This window comes from Crinia signifera, chromosome 1, assembly GCF_055691185.1.
Source record: "Crinia signifera chromosome 1, ASM5569118v1, whole genome shotgun sequence".
Classification (NCBI taxonomy): domain Eukaryota; kingdom Metazoa; phylum Chordata; class Amphibia; order Anura; family Myobatrachidae; genus Crinia; species Crinia signifera.
Genome location: NC_139217.1, coordinates 261,572,479 through 261,591,502, shown reverse-complemented (window position 1 = coordinate 261,591,502; position 19,024 = coordinate 261,572,479). Strand labels below are relative to the sequence as shown.

Sequence of the window (19,024 nt, the reverse complement as noted above, 5' to 3'; positions counted from 1 at the left end):
GGGTAGGGTTAGTCACTAAGAAGGGGGGTTAGGGATGAGCTACATTGGAGATTGTTAGGATTAGGCAGCGGAGAGGGAGGTTTAGGTTTAGGCACAGGCGGGGGGGCGGGGGGGTTGTTAGGCACTGAGTAGGAAGGGTGTGAAGGGGGGGGGGGGGGGGACAGGGAGAAAGTAGGAGTAATTACTGCACCGCTGCTGTCTGTCCTCTCACCGTCACTGTAAAGTAAATGGTATGACATTGTTTTAACTTGAAAAATATATATTACATAGATGTAGACCACTTTTTAAAATATTATTTATTGCTTTGATAAGTGCATTTTGAGTGGTATAAGTTACACAGGTTATTTCATCAGATACACATACCCATATGGGGAACTGTTAGCTTATATGCGTGATGCCAGGAAAGGAAATCTGCAGTTAATACAGTATGTGATAAGTGTTCACAGACCACAAGCTCTGTTCAGTGTATTATGATACTAATTATACCGCTTTCACATCGCAAATGCCGGGTCATACCCGACATACGGACATGGGTCCATCCTGAGAGTGACCTGGCATTTGCGCCAACTGCGGATCATAGCGCCCCCAGATTATTGCCGGTTTGCTGATGTCATCTGGGAGGGGGGGGGGGGCATAGCAGGGGCGCATCAGGCGGGGACAGGGGAGGAGGCAGCGCTAAGGTAATGATGCTGCCTCCTCCATAGAAGTGAATGGGACCCGGGCTGCTGGATCTGGGTTACCCGTTCATATTGTCCAGCAACCCTGGTCCAGGTAAAACTCTTCTTTTTACCCGGGTCAGAGTGCCGGGTTACTGGACTCAGGATTTTTCAAAGGACCCTTTCACACCACACAGTGACCTGGGTCGGACAGGAGTTATTTGTGCAGTGTGAAAGGGGCATCACTATACAATATCTGCAAATTGTGCAACACATACAGTAAATGATTAAGCTGCTAAAAGCAAAGTTCAGTGTGTTATAAACATACATATTTAAATTAAGGTATTCAGACTTCCTGATAAAAATCTTTGCCTATATACTGTACATACACATACACATAGAAATGTATACACACAATGTAACTAAACAGTACTTAATTTATTTTATTTATTCATATAGCGCACACATATTCCGCAGCGCTTTACTTGATATTAATATTTGAACATTCACATCAGTCCCTGCCTCATTGGAGCTTACAATCTATATTCCCACATCTACACGCACACAGACATTCTAGGGCTTATTTGTTGGGAGCAAATTATCCTACCAGTATATTTTTAGAATGTGGGAGGAACCAGAGTACCCAGAGTAAACCCACTCAAGCAAGGGTAGAATATACAAACTCCACACAGTTAGGACCATTGTAAGAATCAAACCCATGACCTCAGTGCTGTGAGGCAGCAATGCTAACCATTACACCATCCGTGCTGCCCAATTAATAGTGTCATTTTGTGACCAGCTCCGAGGTTTGAAGTGGCTCATTTATTTCATAGAGCAAACACTTGGCTCTTGAATAGCTGCAGATCTATATAAGGTTTCAGAAGTAAACAGAGTCTTCTTTTCGGTCATATTCTTGAATCTGCTTCTTGATGTGGGTCAGCTTCCCCTTTAAGTAGATACACCTTTCCCGTTTTTCTTTAAATGCAGGATCCTGTCGGGAATAGATTACGTACATTTTTCAAATTATGATACATAGTATTTTTAAGGAAATTCCTCCTAGTGTACATCGATTAGTGCACATTATGGTGCTGGACTTAGTGGAGCTGTCTCCAAAGTCAGCTGACCAAACACTCTTAGGAATGTTGTGCTGCAGCTTCAATCCCCAGGTCACACTCACATCAGTAATACTCAATGAAACTAAGTTTGCCAAGAAAGTTACATTTTCTGTTCAAATGTTTTAGGCAGTGGATTCATGTTATGCTTAGCTGAATCCTTTTATTTATGATTTTTGTGATAAGCTTTTCTTTGGCATTGATTTCCATATTTTATCAGTTATACACCTGGGCATGAATCATTATGTACAAAGCAAGGCTGTTTGTAGTTGCCATAAAATTAAGAGCTTCCAGTATGATTGTGTTGCTAGATATAATGACATATCAGCCATAAGTCTTACTTGCCTACTCTCCTGGATCAACGAGAGGAACCTGAAAATCAAATGGTGTTGCAGGCCCCCTTGAAGGGAATGCAAGAATCCCAAAGCCAGCTTCACACCCCCCCCCCCTTCCCTGCCCCCCTTGGGCAGTGTGAAAATTATTAAGGGCCTATTATGCACAATAATAGGGGTTGTGGCCAGCACCTAATAATGTGGGGGGCATAACCAGTGTTCTGGTTTGGTAGTCTGCTCACGGGTGTGACTCTATTTGTGTAAATACTTTCAACTAATTATATATAAAATGTGTGTGTGTGTGTGTTTACAGGCTGGAAAAGGCAGGGGCTGGCATAGGAAAAGTGCAAAGGGTTTAGTAAAGGGTGGAAAATGGCAAAGAGGTTGGCATATGCAAGGGCCTTGCATAGAAAAGAGGGAAATAGAATATACTTACCTTCCAGTGGCGGCTGCAGACTTTGGGCTTCAGTGCCAACCATGTATCGTCAGCACTGATATGCAAATAAAACCAGCTGTGACTTTTAATGAATATGTATCAACGGAATAATTGTAGAATACATGATACTCAATGTTTACGTCCTATAAGGACCTTCATCAGGAGCTTAGCAGCAGTGTCAACATTCCAAACCAATAGCACAGCACAAACCATGCAGCATTTCCTACAGCAAGGAATATGTTGCTGGTATAGCGCTATTTATGCCCTGTGTGTGATTGTAGGTTGCAGGAAAGTAGGCGGCACACATAAGGCTCCAAATTTATTAGGAAAAGTGCTGGTGCAGTTTAATGCATATATACAAATTCCGACACTCACAGGATGCAGGGAGATATATTGCAGAGTGCCCTCCACAGGACGCCGATTTCCTAAGATACTTGCGGGGTGAGGCGGCATTCCAGTCATAATAAAAATACTGAAAGCCAAAACTTGGTAGGGAATTGGTACTAAATACCAACCGCCGAAATCCCGACAACGGGGGGATGTGGATCGCCCCCCCCCGCCCCTTGCGGGCTCGCTATGCTCGGCACATGAATTTATTGGACACCCATAGAGGGAGAAAGTGTCGGGATTTCGGCGGTCGGGATTCCAGCGTCGGGAGTTTAAACGCTGGGATTCCAACCCCCGGGATTCTAACTGCATCCCCTCGGTAGACCAGGGTTGTCTACCTGACCCTCTCCTTCAGGGAGAAAATGCTCTGTTCTTGGACTTCCCTGGTCATGTATGATTACCATCACCTGTGGTGAACTAGTTAATCGATAAGAAAGGTGTTTCACAACAGGTGATAATAATTATACATTACCAGGGAAGTCCAGGAAAGGGAATTTTCTCCCTGAAGGATAGGGTCAGGTAGGCAACCCTGTGGTAGACAATATTTCAGTACCTTTTATGAGGTCACCTAAGTTTACCACACCATATACCTCTTATACAAATCATGCAACACAATAGTAGCCCCCTTATACTGTGCTTGCCTCTTACACATTATGCCACAAGGAATGAGCCAAAATTCACACTATGGCACATGGATTGAGTCAAAATTCACATTATGCCACATAGATTAAGGCAAAATTAACATTTTGCCACATGGATTGAGCCAAAATACACACTATACCAAATGGATTGATCCAAAATTCACAATATGCCCCACAAACAGGCATATTGTGCGCCAAAGGCGCGCATTCAAAATTTACACCATAATGCCCTTTACATGTTAAGCAACACAACATAATTTCCATTACATGCTCGCGGTAACTGGAGGACAGCCGCCGCCGGGCAGAAGTGACAGCCAGGCAGAGAGCAGGGGGCTGTCCTGCTGTATTGAGAGCACTGCAGGTCCCGGTTATTTGAAATAATACCCCTATAATACCCCTCTCACACCAGAAAATGCAGGCATTTACCCGGGAATAGGATACCTTTTACACCGGCCTAGTCCCTGCATTCTCTGATGTGAAGGGGAGAGAATCTACCCCCCCTCCTTTAACCGGCTATATCGTTTAACCGGCTATATCTTTGGAACCAACTGACCCATTTACATTATCTTTTTGAAGAACTTTTAAGTGGGCTTCCAATGATTTTGGTCCTATGAAACTGGGCCATTTGGTTCCAGAGACATTTCCCCTCAAAAAACATGAACAGCCATGAAATGACATATCAGAAATAAAAAAAATTGGTTTATCTGCTATATATCTGTAACCAATTAACCCATATGAACCAGCCTGGTATCAGATTGAAGGCCCAGCGATTTGGGTTCGAATGAGATCTGGAGCTTCTATGATGCCAGGGGGGAACTGGCAGCCGCCGGACCTGGGTCGGGGTTGAAATTAGAGGGTCCCATGTTATCCTATGGGGAAAATGTTCCAGCTTTGCCCGGCGGTATCTCCAGTTTCTGAGGGGCTAGCGATGCGGGCTGAGCTCGTTTGAAAGCCCCAGTCCTCATCTACAAAATGGACTATTTGGAGATTGGGTCTGGAGCTGTAGCTCCATCAAGCCCATTGCTAATCCGGCCCTGCCCATGGGATGCATGGTAAATAATGTTTTTTAAGAGTTCAATCCCTCATCAATGTCCATTGAAGTCAGTCTAACAGCAGGAGGCCTATCTACAGTATGTGCCAGAGGGCTAGTGCAAGGTTGGGATGGCCGTTGACCATCGATAATTCATAATCATCGATGGTTTATGGCGATGTAGAATAGTTTTGTCATCAATGGGGGAGAAACAGATGGTTCCCCTCCATCGATGGCACAGCATAACTGAATAGTTTCTTTTTTTCTTGAAGGTGACGTGACACCCATAGCTCTGCCCCTGACATGAAACCCCATCCTCTGTTTCTAAATGGCCCACATGCCAATCAGTCAAAGAAAATGGATGACCTTTGATAGTTAAAATCATAAATGATCATCCATTACATATTATGCTGCCATCGATGACCATTTCTACTATCACCATCAATGACAACCATCAATGTTGATCACAACGATGGCCATCCCTAGTGCAAGGATGATATCAGCAGCACCATGCAGTGTTTTTTTTTTTTTTGATTGGCTGCTTACATACTGAACTCTCCAGCTAATAGTACATCTCTCTAATGATCCAAAACCAAAACCCACAAAGGTCCAAAACATGATGGAGATACAGATCCAAAATATAAAACCCAAAAGGGTGCACATCCCTAATAGATACATAAAGGGCCTGATTCTGATTCACTCGCAAAAACAAATTCTCTCTCTAATGGACAAAACCATGTGCACTGCAGGTGGGGCAGATGTAACATGTGCAGAGAGAATTAGATTTTGGTGAGTTATTTTGTTTCTGTGCAGGGTAAATACTGGCTGCTTTATTTTGACACTGCAATATAGATATCAGCATGAAGTACAAACCCCATATCTAACTCTTTCTGCACATGTTACATCTGCCCCACCTGCAGTGCACATGGTTTTGTCCATTAGAGAGAGAGTTTGCTTTTTGCAAGTGAACCAGAATCAGGCCCACAGTGCAAAGTGTATAACTAATAGTGTAAGCACCTTAGTACTTCAACTTTAAGTCAGACAGAACCCTTTTTGGCATAGTTTATATGACTGATATTGCAGATTCTATGATATGCATACGTACATTTTTTTTCTGCCCATATTTTTCAGCAATGGCTTTAACCCTGTCTGGTGCCTGTAATAGTACAAGTAAATTAGTGGTTAGTGACTTTGGCATTGATGTTAATAGAATTATTTGCAGGTGACTGATATTTCTTAATGCCTGTAAGGTCACTAGGTTGACCACAGGAAGGTCGACATTCATTAGGTCGACCACTGAAGATTGACAGGCCTTAGGTCGACACCCACAAAGGTTGACATGAGTCTAGGCCAACAGGGTAATTTGGTTGACACAAGCATTAGGTCATCATGAGGAAGGTCGACATGGGTTTTTTCACTGTCTTTTTAGCCGACATGTGCCGACAGGCAGTATTTCATGCCCTACCGTCCACTAGGGAGTGGTGGGAGAATAAAATAGTGTGCCGAGTGCACCGATACGGTGCCGACATTCAAAATAAAAAAACATGAAGGTCAACCCAATGTTCCCTACCGCCTGTGAATAGGCAAAAGGCAAGTCTAAGGCCCCATACACACGGGGGAGATATATTGTTCAGCCATATATTGCTGAGCAATATATTGCTCAGTCTCTCCTTTTCATCAGCGACCAGAGATGGTCGCTGATGAAAGGAAACCTCTGCCGGCGGTGTCGCAGAGGTAATCAGTTGGTCGCAGGAGCAAGCTCCTGAGACCAGCGATTAGAACGGGGCTGAAAACGGGAGCTCGCACCCGGCGATTTATCGCCTGGGAACACTCCCATTACTGGCAATATGGTCGCCCGCAAATCAAATCCAGGGATCTAGTCCATAGATTTAAAGCAGCAATAATCTAAACGGCAAAAATAGTCTTCTTCCTGTAACTTGCTGTCTATTCCCTCTAGACATTTTAAGGAGGACAGAAAAGAGTGCCTTTTCTTGGTGCACCTAGAGAAATAATACTTAGTAAAACATCACTTTTATTGAGTTCATTTAAAATAGTTGCGAAGATATAAAAAGGACTGGACAACACATAAGACAACAAATAGTGATTTTTAAAAAGGATAAGAATCCTCACCTAGCGGAACCCCACTACCCGTTATCACCGTTATTATTTATAATAGATATAGTGTGGCACGGAAGACTTGTTTATATTACCAAAGTCATGTGATGTGGATAAGTCAGGTTTGTAACTTTATCATATACTGTACAATGTATCACAATAGTCCTGAGGCTCACTTAGTGCAGCCACCAGCACGCGCTTGAACACGGATATGATGCCGTTTCAGCGCTGCTGTTAGGCTTGCTGGAGCCAGTAGTTCCACAACCTGCGTTCCAACCGCAGAGCTGAGTCTGAGGTGTGCCTGTGTGCACTCCCTCGCTCATGTGGATCTAGAACAGGCAGGGACACACACGGCTCTGGCGCCAGAGACCGTGTCAGTGTACTGATTGGGGACCGTGTCCAACGGAAACCCCAATGTAGCCAACAACAAATATATATACAGTTTGTAAGTGGGGAGGGGAAAGTGGGGTATTAGACACACTAGGTGTGTAGTTAGTCGAGCGTACGCTTTCGCAAAAAAGCTTCCTCAGGACCACTGGGCAAGCAGCCGGAAACTCCTTAAGTACCAGTTCCTCCATGCATATTCATGATATGCAAATTAGGGTGGGAGTGGATTAATCAACTCATTAGTGTTAACACTAATGAGTTGATTAATCCACTCCCACCCTAATTTGCATATCATGAATATGCATGGAGGAACTGGTACTTAAGGAGCTTCCGGCTGCTTGCCCAGTGGTCCTGAGGAAGCTTTTTTGCGAAAGCGTACGCTCGACTAACTACACACCTAGTGTGTCTAATACCCCACTTTCCCCTCCCCACTTACAAACTGTATATATATTTGTTGTTGGCTACATTGGGGTTTCCGTTGGACACGGTCCCCAATCAGTACACTGACACGGTCTCTGGCGCCAGAGCCGTGTGTGTCCCTGCCTGTTCTAGATCCACATGAGCGAGGGAGTGCACACAGGCACACCTCAGACTCAGCTCTGCGGTTGGAACGCAGGTTGTGGAACTACTGGCTCCAGCAAGCCTAACAGCAGCGCTGAAACGGCATCACATCCGTGTTCAAGCGCGTGCTGGTGGCTGCAATAAGTGAGCCTCAGGACTATTGTGATACATTGTATATGATAAAGTTACAAACCTGACTTATCCACATTACATGACTTTGGTAATATAAACAAGTCTTCCGTGCCACACTATATCTATTATAAATAATAACGGTGATAACGGGTAGTGGGGTCCCGCTAGGTGAGGATTCTCATCCTTTTTAAAAATCACTATTTGTTGTCTTATGTGTTGTCCAGTCCTTTTTATATCTTCGCAACTATTTTAAATGAACTCAATAAAAGTGATGTTTTACTAAGTATTATTTCTCTAGGTGCACCAAGAAAAGGCACTCTTTTCTGTCCTCCTTAAAATATCCTGTCTGTGCCTCTGGTAGCACACCCTCGCATTTACATATATTCAATTAATCAATTATGCTATGAGGGTCCACCCGTTTGTTACAATAAATCTACCTCTGTGCGACTGACAAACCTTTCTCTAAACATATTCCCTCTAGACAGTTAGTTCCTTGGTGCAGGGCCCACTTCCAATGTTCCCTCTAATTTTACGAAGGCGGTGTGGGGCAAAAGATTTTGGCTGTGCAACTTTGGAAGGAAATTTAAATTTTTGTGCGTAACTTATATATAACTGGAAAATGACGTTCAGCATTTGTGTTAAATTTACTTCAAAATTATATTAAACATTTGAACATTCAAAACGCAGCACACAATGTAGTTAATGGGTGAAACACACATTAATTGAGTCTACAACTGCAAAAACAATCCACTGCTGCTCTGTTGTAATGTCTGTGCGCACGCTCGTCGAGTTGTATGCGTGCACACACGCGCACAGCTTAGAGGGAACACTGCCCACTTCCCTCCTGTTCTCACAGCCCTCTTCTCTCACACTTCAATTACAGCTATCGTTATAATCTACTATGGGGGAGATTCTCTAAGCTAAAAATGCGGTAAAAACCCCGTTATCGGGTTTTTTACCGCATTTTGGGATGCTGTAAGCATCCCCCGCCGGGTTACCGCGGCGGGGGGCTTCGCCAGAAAAATCTGGCAATGCCCCATAGAAGCCAATGGGCTTCTACCGCAACCCTCCGCCGCCCCGCACGGACCTCCGCCGCCCCGCATCGCCCCCTCACCTGTGTCCGGGCAGCACAGCGCAGTGCTGCCCGGACCTGTGACCTTCTCCCTGCACTGATCCTCTTCCGGGTGCAGGGAGGAGGAGAGCCCGGCACAGCAGCAGCAGCAGCAGCGCCGGGTGTGTGAGGAGGGAGGGGGGAGCCGCCGGGATCTGCTGGGACCCGGCGACTCTCACCGCAAAGGACAGCTCTTAACGCAAGAGCTGTCCTTTGCTATAATTATCGCATATGTTACAACATATGCAATAATTATAAATGCGATGGGCAGCGAAGGGGGCGGAGATTCTTAGAGAATCTCCCCCACAGTCAGCTACCATCTATGGGGGTTATTCAGAATCGATCGCTGTTGTATGAAATTGCAGCGGTCTGTGATCAGTTAAGCAACGCTTGCCATAGTGAAATACTGCCTTTAGCAAGTCTACAAATGGCATGTGAAAATAACATTGATCGTTTCCAGCTGCAGTTCCATTTGTAACTCACTCACCAATGAATGATTTTCCCAGTCTGCGCAAGTGTGGGTAACTCTGATCCTCCCACAGCTCTGCAACAGAGACGGGCTGATCTGAACCGGAGCTGATGCGAGGGTCCATTTGGGTCCCTTGCTCTGGGTCCACATCCTGCGTGTGACCTGGCATTTGCGATGTGAAAGCAGTATTTATTTCAGCTCTATTGTCTACTGAGACTTGTGCTGCTAATTGTTACCTTGTTTGCACCCTGTAGGTTCTAATGTGTGACATTTGTACGGCACTGGAAACCACTTGTGGCGCCTTATAAATAACATATAGTACTACTACTACTACTTCTACTAATAATAATTTAATTTTGTCTGCTGCTTTAACCTTAAATACAACAATAAAACAATTATTTCCCAGCAAAGCTGGAAAAAACAGGAGTCTCACTGAGATGTATGATCAAGCGGCTCACACTAGGGGGTGTCTAGTCCCCAATACAAATACACAGAGAAAACAAAAAGAGGAAAGGATTATTAATTGATCCATTTAATAGATTGATATATTTTTAGCACTCCACCATCCTTTCCTCAAATACAACAATGTTTAGTAAAACAGGTTAGCTTCCAGAAAATATGAATATACTGTACTTGGAATAGGTCTAAAACCTGTCAGCTTCAAACTGAAGTGGGAGTCATAGTCAGCTACATGATTTGCACAGGTGTGCCTATTTGTTCACCATGAGCACACACTTCTGCACACTCCCTATCTGCAGATACTCCACGGCACTGCGATCTGTGATAAGAATGAGCATTCTGGGAAAAGTAAAACAACACTTCAAAGTCATGCATATTGGCACGATAGCAGCTAGTTCCCCTTTGCTGTAAGGACCTGGGGAAGAGAGGGGGCAGGGAGAGGAGGAGCAAGGTCGGAACAGGAGACTCAAATGGACACTCTCAGGCTTGCTTCGCTCGTCACGCTTCGGGCATGGAGGGCTTGTCCCTTCACTATACACGCCACCATTGGTTGCCTTTAGTAAACAGGTGGTGCGCAAAGCGGAGTGGAGTGAGCCACCCTGCCTGAAGCGTGGGTCCCTTATTCTGACCTTGCTCCTCCTCTACCTTCCCCCTCTCCTCCCCAGGTCCTTACGGCAAAAGGGGACTAGTCACAACCATATTGGCACCTCTTTAATTTAAACTTTTCTTTTTGTATGGCTGAGCTATTGCTAGTTGGAGCTGTACTGTACGTGACTAGCAGTACTGTATGTCACCCTACAATGCATAGGTTTCTTGTTGTATTTGGGTGCATTACAGTAACCTACCCATGCACAATATGAAGACCCCTATCTGATCGGGGTAAGATTTATAGGGTCGGCATTGTCTAGGTGGACAGTCATTCGGTCGACACCACATGGCCAACACACACAAGGTTGACACTGAAAAAACGTTGACATGTGAAATAGTCAACATGAATTTTTTACTTTTTTTGTGTCAATGTGGACTTCTAATTAATGTACCGTGTCTCCTTTGGGCCAGTTACCCTCACTCACCTACCGGTACTCTCTGCACATTCAGGGCCATCTTTTCATTTGGGCTTAATGGGCACTTGCCCAGGGATCCCAGGTGTATAAGGGCCCTATACTGATAACTGAGGATCCCCTTTTCCAGGGATACCAGAATTTTGAAAATCGGCCCTGGGGAACTGGAGATATCCAACTTCAAAGCAGCAGTCCACATCCGACCTGTTAATTGTATTTACCAGTCAGATTTCTCAGGTTCTGACTGACTTAAGGTGCCCACACACTAGAAAGATCTGCGATCGTAAGATGTGCGCATAAATTAGCCTTGAAATCTTTTTTCCGTCCTGGACAAAAGATTTCAGGCAAGCACACATATTTACCAAAGATTTTTCTTAAGATCCCGTGTGCGTTCCTATGGATCTTTTGTTAAATCTTCTGATCTTTTGTGCAGCACGTAAGATCAGAAGATTCAGCTAAAGGTCCACGTGACCGCGCATCGGACCAAAATAGGCAGATTTTCGACCGATTATCGGTAAACATCGGACGATATATCAGCCGATTTATCGGAAATTGTCCAATCGGCCCAAAAATCGTTCTAGTGTGGGCACCTTTAGAGTTTTTCTGAGAATATATGACAAAAGCTGTGGACACTAGCGGCTTGTCTCTATCATGCTCAGAACCAGAGATATCAGCCTTCCAGCAGCCGCTCCCTGCTCCAGCTCCAAATGTCTGGTATACAGTTTTATATTTTTGTCTATTTTTTGTCTAAAAAGAAATCTATTTCCAGATAATGACGATATCTGCAGTCAAACAAGCTGCACTTCCACCGGAAAATGACGAATATTAAGTCCACTCCATTATCCAACCCTCCACTGCATAAAAAAACCCTACCTCACTGGAAGTCATTTACAAGGGACCCTTCATTCAGCTCAGTGCCCCCTTCCACACGTTAGTGTTCTCCCTCTCACCACCTGTGCAGTAAAGGAGTAATTAGCAGAAGTTACTGCTCCAGGTCCTACATGTTGAGTGAAAGATAGAGCACCCCCTGCCACCCGTGGGACATCAAAGCTGCTGCTGATAGCACCCCCCACCCCTAGGAGCGGAGAATGGGTAAGGGCCCCAGTGCATTGCTTTACCCAGGGTCCACACTGCTGTTAAGACGGCCCTGGGCACACTTATCCATTGACCATCATAGTCCAGGAAGAATGTGAAGGATGGAAATGTTTAGAAAATGGAAAAGTTATAAAAAAATCGGGCTTTTCATGTATAATTAGAGAGCGCACTGAATTAAACACATAATAGTATTTATTAAAATAAAAATTAAAAAGACTCAAATACATATACAATTAATGTAAAGTCCAAATGGAAAGTCCAAATTATAAGCAGGGAGCCTGTTTATGATGATATATGATGGAATGATAAATAAAGAATATGTCCTTGTAGAAGACAATGTGGTTATTGCTGACAAAGAGTGATGTATGGTATTTCAATTGATAAATGATGAATGGAGCCTGTAGATGTTATGGGGAACTCACTTGTTATATAGGGGGAAATTTACTAATATGGATTCGTAGAAAAAAAGGTGTATTCGTAGGGAGAAATACACCTTTTTTTTTACGAATTTGTATTCTCGTGATTTTCTATCCCCAAAATACAACAATTCGTAGTCCTAGGGATGGAACATTCGTATTTGTATTTACAAATACGAATGTCTACACCATCAATACGACAGAAATCACCATTCAAAAGAATGGTGGTTCCTGATTTACTTAGCAGCCGTATAGAAAATACGTCTGCTTTTGTCCACGAAAATACGGCAGAAAAATAGAACACCATTTTCCTGTCGTATTCTCGTTTTAGCCTGCACGGATCAGTCAGATCCGTGCAGGCTGCGGTGTAATTATAAATAAAATAAATAAATAAAAAACCAGCGTGGGGTCCCCCCCACCGCCAAAACCAGGCTGACAGAGCCTGGGCCGGTAATTAAAAATCAGGGAACCCGACAAATAGGGGTTCCCTGAATTTTAACAACCAGCCCCAGGCTCCTGCTCTGGGGCTGGTTCCCAAAATACGGGGGACAAAATGAGTAGGGGTCCCCCGTATTTTAAGAACCAGCCCCAGGCAAAACCAGCCAGCAGGGTAATACCACAGCCGGGGGGAGACTTTTTATGCAAGTCCCCCCGGCCAAAGCATTCATCCCTACCGACCAGTCAGCCTGGCCAGGGGCCCTGAGGGAGTTGGGACCCCCTCCCCAATAAAGGGGTCCACCCCCTCCAGGACTTACCTGACCAGGGTGAAGCCTGGTGCTGTCCCCGATGCCCCTGGGCGGTGGGCATCGGGCTGATTCAAGTGTAAAAAAAAGATTAAACTATTGTTTTTAACTGTGGCACTACAAGTGCCAGCAAGCTGGGACTTGGAGAACTACAAGTCCCAGCCTGCTGGGCATTAAAGGGCCCGCTGGCACTTGTAGTTCCACAGTTCAAAAAATAGTACACAAAACACACTGACACAAATTTAAAATAAAAGTTTAATACACACATCACACACACACTGATACTTACCTATCTTGATCCCATCGGTAGGTCGCTGGCTCCGGTGTCGGCGCCTCCGGGGTCGGCGTCCTGTCTGAAGAAAATCCATGGTGGACCTGTGGAAGGAAATCCTACTCACCAGGTCCTCCATGGATGGTCTTGTGTCTTCTGTCTTCTTTTCCAGGGCTTATTTCTTTATCTTCTTTCTTCTTTCTTCTTCTTTACGCTGCCGGGCTCCCGGGACTTTCAGAGCTTCAGAGATGTTTCCTCCTCGACGTCTGGACTAAGAATGAATTCTTAAAAAAGGGGATTCTTACTTGCAGGCTACAGGCAGATAAAAAGTCTGTCTGCTGCCGACAAGTGCCCCCGCGCTTATAATAAAAAAGGAGATAATGATCTAATGATGGTCAGTTTAAGTGTATATTAGCTGCAGCAAATAGCACCTATGGGTTTGCCTTGACCCACAAATATAAGCACAATAGGACAAAAAAAGAGAGAGGTTGGTGTATTTGCGCTGCTAAATATACAATTTGCAAGGTTATACTCCGAACAACCAATCAGTGTGCAGAAATGAATGAAACGGACTCACTGCCTTAAACAGTATAAATTTTATGGTTAAAAAGGCATCAATTACTACACAAATACATTCTGTATAAAAGCAACAAAAATTACAAAAAATGTATAATTATAAAAATATATATAATATACACACAAAAACAGTAAAATAATCGTAATATCTGTGGTAATTTTGTACTAAAAGTACAGAGCTCAGGTTCTATATAGAACAATAATAGGACAGATAATTAGGGACACTCCGCTGAAGATTAGCGCTTGATATTGGAAGCCAGATGGTTGTTTAGGCATTTAGTAGAGGATTCTGATATCCATGATTAAACAATAGAGGATCAATTGATAATCAGTATATTTATACAATGAACAGTCCACAGTCTTTTTAGCATGTACAGTAACACGCCTATAGGATGGTATTTAAGACCGGACTCCAAGTGTATGCTGATAGATAATTAATTAGGAAGCTTGTATAGGGTAAAAAGGAATTGATCTCACCCCGCTTGTATTAGTGCATTTGTAGGCTCACTCCGTTTGTTGAGAGGAGGAGAAATAAGCCGGTAGCTTTCCTCTGTGGGTCACCTCAGTGCCGGCAGTAAGCGGGTCCTTTCTCCAGAATGATGTAAGCTTGCAGCGGTGTGGGTGCGCTGATAGAGCGATCAGCCGCTGGGAGCCTGGGGCCAGTAGTGCGCCGGGACGCTGTAGATGCAGCGTATTAGTGAATGCCGGCGTTCAGTTCTCAGCGGTCAGCGCTCGGCGGTCAGCTGTAGAAAATCAGCTGGAAGCAGTCAGCGGTGTGTCCCAACGTCCTAATGTGACGTCAACGCGTTTCGTCTCCTTTCGTAACGTGGAGACTTTCTCAAGACGGATACTGACACTCTGTCAGTGTCCTTATTTATACGCTCAAATCTGCGCAATTAAGCTCAATTGGCCTTTGTACTTGTTCACTTAAGTGGCGGCCGTTAATACAGATATTTTACTAAAACACAAACACTTCTATGTATCTATTATATTGCCTCTAAATTTAAAAGCAGTGTGTCCGTTTTCTAAATAAAATAGCACTTCATAAACTTGTCATACAATACAATTTGTTATTCTTTGCTTAAATCAGCTACAATTAGAGACAACCGCATTCAGCTAAGATGGTTCTTGGTTATCCTATACTATCATATACACAGCAGGATAAGGAGAGAGAGAGATAGAAATACGTATTTATATATATATATAAAGAATTAGCTTTACACCAGTGAGCTAATATGTAAGTGATCTTATTATTATATTAAATCAAATAAATATAGTCCATGATTGGTTACTAGTATTACAATACGTTTTATGAATGAAAAAAACCCCGTTGTATTCTGTAAGGTAAAAACCTTTTTTTTGACAATATAATTCTTATAACATCACTTGATTTGTTCATTCCATTTATTAGACAGTAATCTAATCAATACACATTTATGATCTATTATATTTTATATTATTTTTATTTTAAGAAGGAACTAAGTCCAATATACACAATCATCGAGTGGGTACGCATCAATTTATCAGGATATATTTACACATGAAGAAACCAGTTAAATTTAATAGAATACATACTCTCAACGTGGACAGTATGATTTATCAAATAGTGTCACTTAGTTAATCAATTTCGCTTTTCTACAGCACTCAAACCCATATGCAGTGATTCTTTTTTATACTTTATGCAGCTTATTTCAAATAAAAAACGTAAATGGGAAAGAGACCATAATGACTACCAGAAGGATATAGTGAGAACGTATCATAAAAGATATATGAGAGAACCCAGTGCAGAAGACCGTCAAGTCTATAGATCACGCCCATCTTTTAGACAACGAAAACAATCGTATCGGATATATAGGGATAGATCCCAAAATAATTATAGAAACCCCAATTATAACTATAGAGATAGAATAGACTCCTCCAATAAGGAACCGAGATCATACAGAAATCAGTATAAAGACAGGAGACCTTCTCCCCCTCGACCAATAGCACATAACACCATAGACGAAAGACACCAAAATGAACAGGTTTTTCACTCAAGGAGTTGGATAGATCCAAATCCGTACTCCAATCTCCCTCATCACACACCCAAAAGACATCGCGAAAGAGAGGGAGAAGAGGAGGACGAAAAAGAGCGAAGAAAAGCCCGTCTGAAATAGATACTACTGGTATCTTTAATCTTACGACACATCAGTTAACAGACCCCCAAAAAACTCTATTGTGCAAGGGTTTGAACTTTGCACCTCAACAGAACCCTAACATTTTCGATCTCTTTGTGGACTTAAATAAGTTCACAAGAGACCTCTGTAGGAAGCGGTACTTCGCTACAAAAGAACTCAAAAGAACAAATTTGGATCTTGAAAATTCCCCAATAATTCTGGATGAGACTGACCTTACAGGTCTTTTGACCTTAGAATCCCTTTTGGAGGAAAATAATATAGAACTATTAGAGACTTTTAATATTAACTCTATCCTGAGTTCAGATACTAAACCTCGTTTTAAGAAAAAGTCAAATTTCTTTCCCTTGGAACAAAAAAGTCCAGCAATTACTATATTTTATAATAAGACACTGCAGGAATTCAAAGACTTGTGTTCTAAACCAGCTAAAAACAAAAATAAAAAGAAATTTTCAAACTTCGGAACCCTGTCAGCTGATAACCTTACAAAACAGGAACGTATGGCTCTTAAAAATCTAAAGGAGGATTTGTCTATAGTGGTCAAGCAGGCCGATAAAGGGGGGGGGGGGGTTGTAATAATGGACAGGGAGGCATATGTAACTGAATAATTCTAAATATTACACACAACTCCCTAACAACCCCTCGACCCCCTATCAAACGCAATTTAAACAACTGCTTGACAAGGCGGTATTGGAGGACGCAATATCCAGGGAAGAATCTCAATTTCTCTTTCCATATCACCCTATTACCCCCACATTTTATTTTTTACCTAAAATTCACAAAAGTATCACTTCCCCACCTGGGTGCCCCATTATTTCTGGTGTAGGATCTTTGACCTCTAATTTATCACACTTTGTAGATTCACACTTACAGCAATTCGTCACGTCACTCCCCTCGCACATTAAAGACACTACACATATACTTAATAAAACCCTAAATTTATCTTGGACAGAAGGGTGGGGCTTCCTCACCCTAGATGTCCAAGCACTATATACAAACATACCACACGACAAGGGCATTGAGGCCGTTAATCACTACCTTCAAAATGATATGACTTTATCAACACCTAGAAAGCACTTTATTCTTGATTCTATACTTTTCATTCTTACTCACAATTATTTTATTTTTGATGAACACTTTTTTCTTCAGCGCCTTGGGACGGCCATGGGGACCAGATTCGCACCAAGTTTTGCGAACCTCTATATGGGCCGCCTGGAAGAACAACATATATGGGGCGGTCCATTTAGGGGGAATCTGGTCCTCTATGGCCGTTTCATCGACGATCTATTTATTATTTGGAATGGGGGACACGATCTGGCACTTGATTTTGTTAATTATTTAAACTCTAACACATTTAATCTTAGTTTTACACACACCTTTAGTTACACTGCAGTGAACTTCCTGGATATTGCGTTCTCCATACACAAAAACACAGTAATATCTAATAATTATGTGAAACCTGTGGGGACCAATAATTATCTCCACTACAAAAGTGGCCACTACAAGCCATGGATAGATAATATCCCTAAGAATCAGCTGACAAGGCTTCGTCGTAATTGCACATTAGAATCTGATTATAAATTTCAGGCAGATCAGATGTTGTTGAACTTTAGAAGACGAGACTATCCAATAAAGATACTACAAGAAGCCTCTGAACAGGTAGATAAAATTAATAGAGACATACTGTTAGTCCCCAAGACTGAGAAGAGGCCTTTAAACAAAAGTACTATTAAAAAACCCCATAAAAATACAAGAGACACAGAAAATTCACTAGCATTCATAACAAAGTACAATACTAAATCATATCAAATAAAGAAAATTATATTAAATAATTTTGAAATCCTTACCCATGATAAAATTTTACAAGATCTAATCACTACCCCTAAAATAACATTTAGAAGGAATAAGAATTTGAAGGATTTTATTGCTCCTAGTTTACTCCCATCATTGAAAATAGAAAAACAAACATCTTGGTTACCCCCTAAACCCAATGGGAACTTTAAATGCGGGAAAAACATTTGTCTAACCTGCAACTACATGCTAAATAAACAGAATCAAGTCATATCGGTCTCCAATAAAACAGTATTTAACATCAAGCAGTTTATCAACTGCGACACGACCTACTGCGTATACGTGCTGGAGTGTCCCTGCAAACTCCAGTACGTAGGACGCACCACCAGATCAATCAAAATGAGGTTTAGAGAACATCGGAATAACATCCTGAAGAAAGTATTAAACCATAGTGTCCCTCGACATTTTTTGGAGAAGCATATGAGTGACCCGAGTGGACTTACTATAATGGGTGTAGAACATGTTATAATTACTAAGAGGGGGGGTGACAGGTTTAGAAGACTTTGTACTGCGGAGTCAACTTGGATTTTCAAGTTAGACACGTTGAGCCCTAAGGGCCTTAATGAGGCCCTGGACTTTACCTGTCTGGACTAAGTTGTCCATCACATCCAGGACAAATAGGAAACCTTCTTTAGATATATGTCGGTGGGGTGTCCCCCGAGGAAACCCGATAAAAAAGGTGGAGCGAAGGAGATCTATCCATGCTGCAATATGACAGTATGGGTTTGCAGACCTCCCTCTCTCCATCCTGGGTCTCTGAGGGTCGACACCTCCCAACTATCAGTGCTGTAAAGTCAAAGACCATATTGTGTACATTTATGATTCTTGGGCAGAATGGTTTTATTTTATTTTTCTCCTGGGGTCTTTGTGTACGTTGGATTTAATTCAACATGAACCTTATTGGAGAGAGATCTCAGTAAACTGAATGGAATATAAACGGTAATGAATAAATAGTACTAAAAATACAAGAATATAAGTATAAAAAAGAATCACTGCATATGGGTTTGAG

The 19,024-nt window shown here is 42.6% G+C and overlaps 1 protein-coding gene across 5 annotated transcripts in view; it reads right to left on the bottom strand.

The window, feature by feature from the left end:
• Positions 1 to 304: 304 nt before the first annotated feature.
• The window catches only part of OCEL1 (occludin/ELL domain containing 1), a 37,768-nt gene continuing 19,048 nt past the window's right edge, over positions 305 to 19,024 (bottom strand). For 2 of the 5 annotated variants that reach the window (XM_083181854.1, XM_083181882.1), the window contains exons 5-6: positions 5,700 to 5,750; positions 305 to 1,647 (exon numbers count right to left, since the gene is read on the bottom strand). In XM_083181854.1, the coding sequence (XP_083037980.1) occupies positions 1,534 to 1,647; positions 5,700 to 5,750 (165 nt within the window). In that variant the 3' untranslated portion in view covers positions 305 to 1,533. The remainder of the gene's footprint in view (positions 1,648 to 5,699; positions 5,751 to 19,024) is intronic. The other 3 variants (XR_014473363.1, XM_083181864.1, XR_014473364.1) reach the window with 3 other exon arrangements.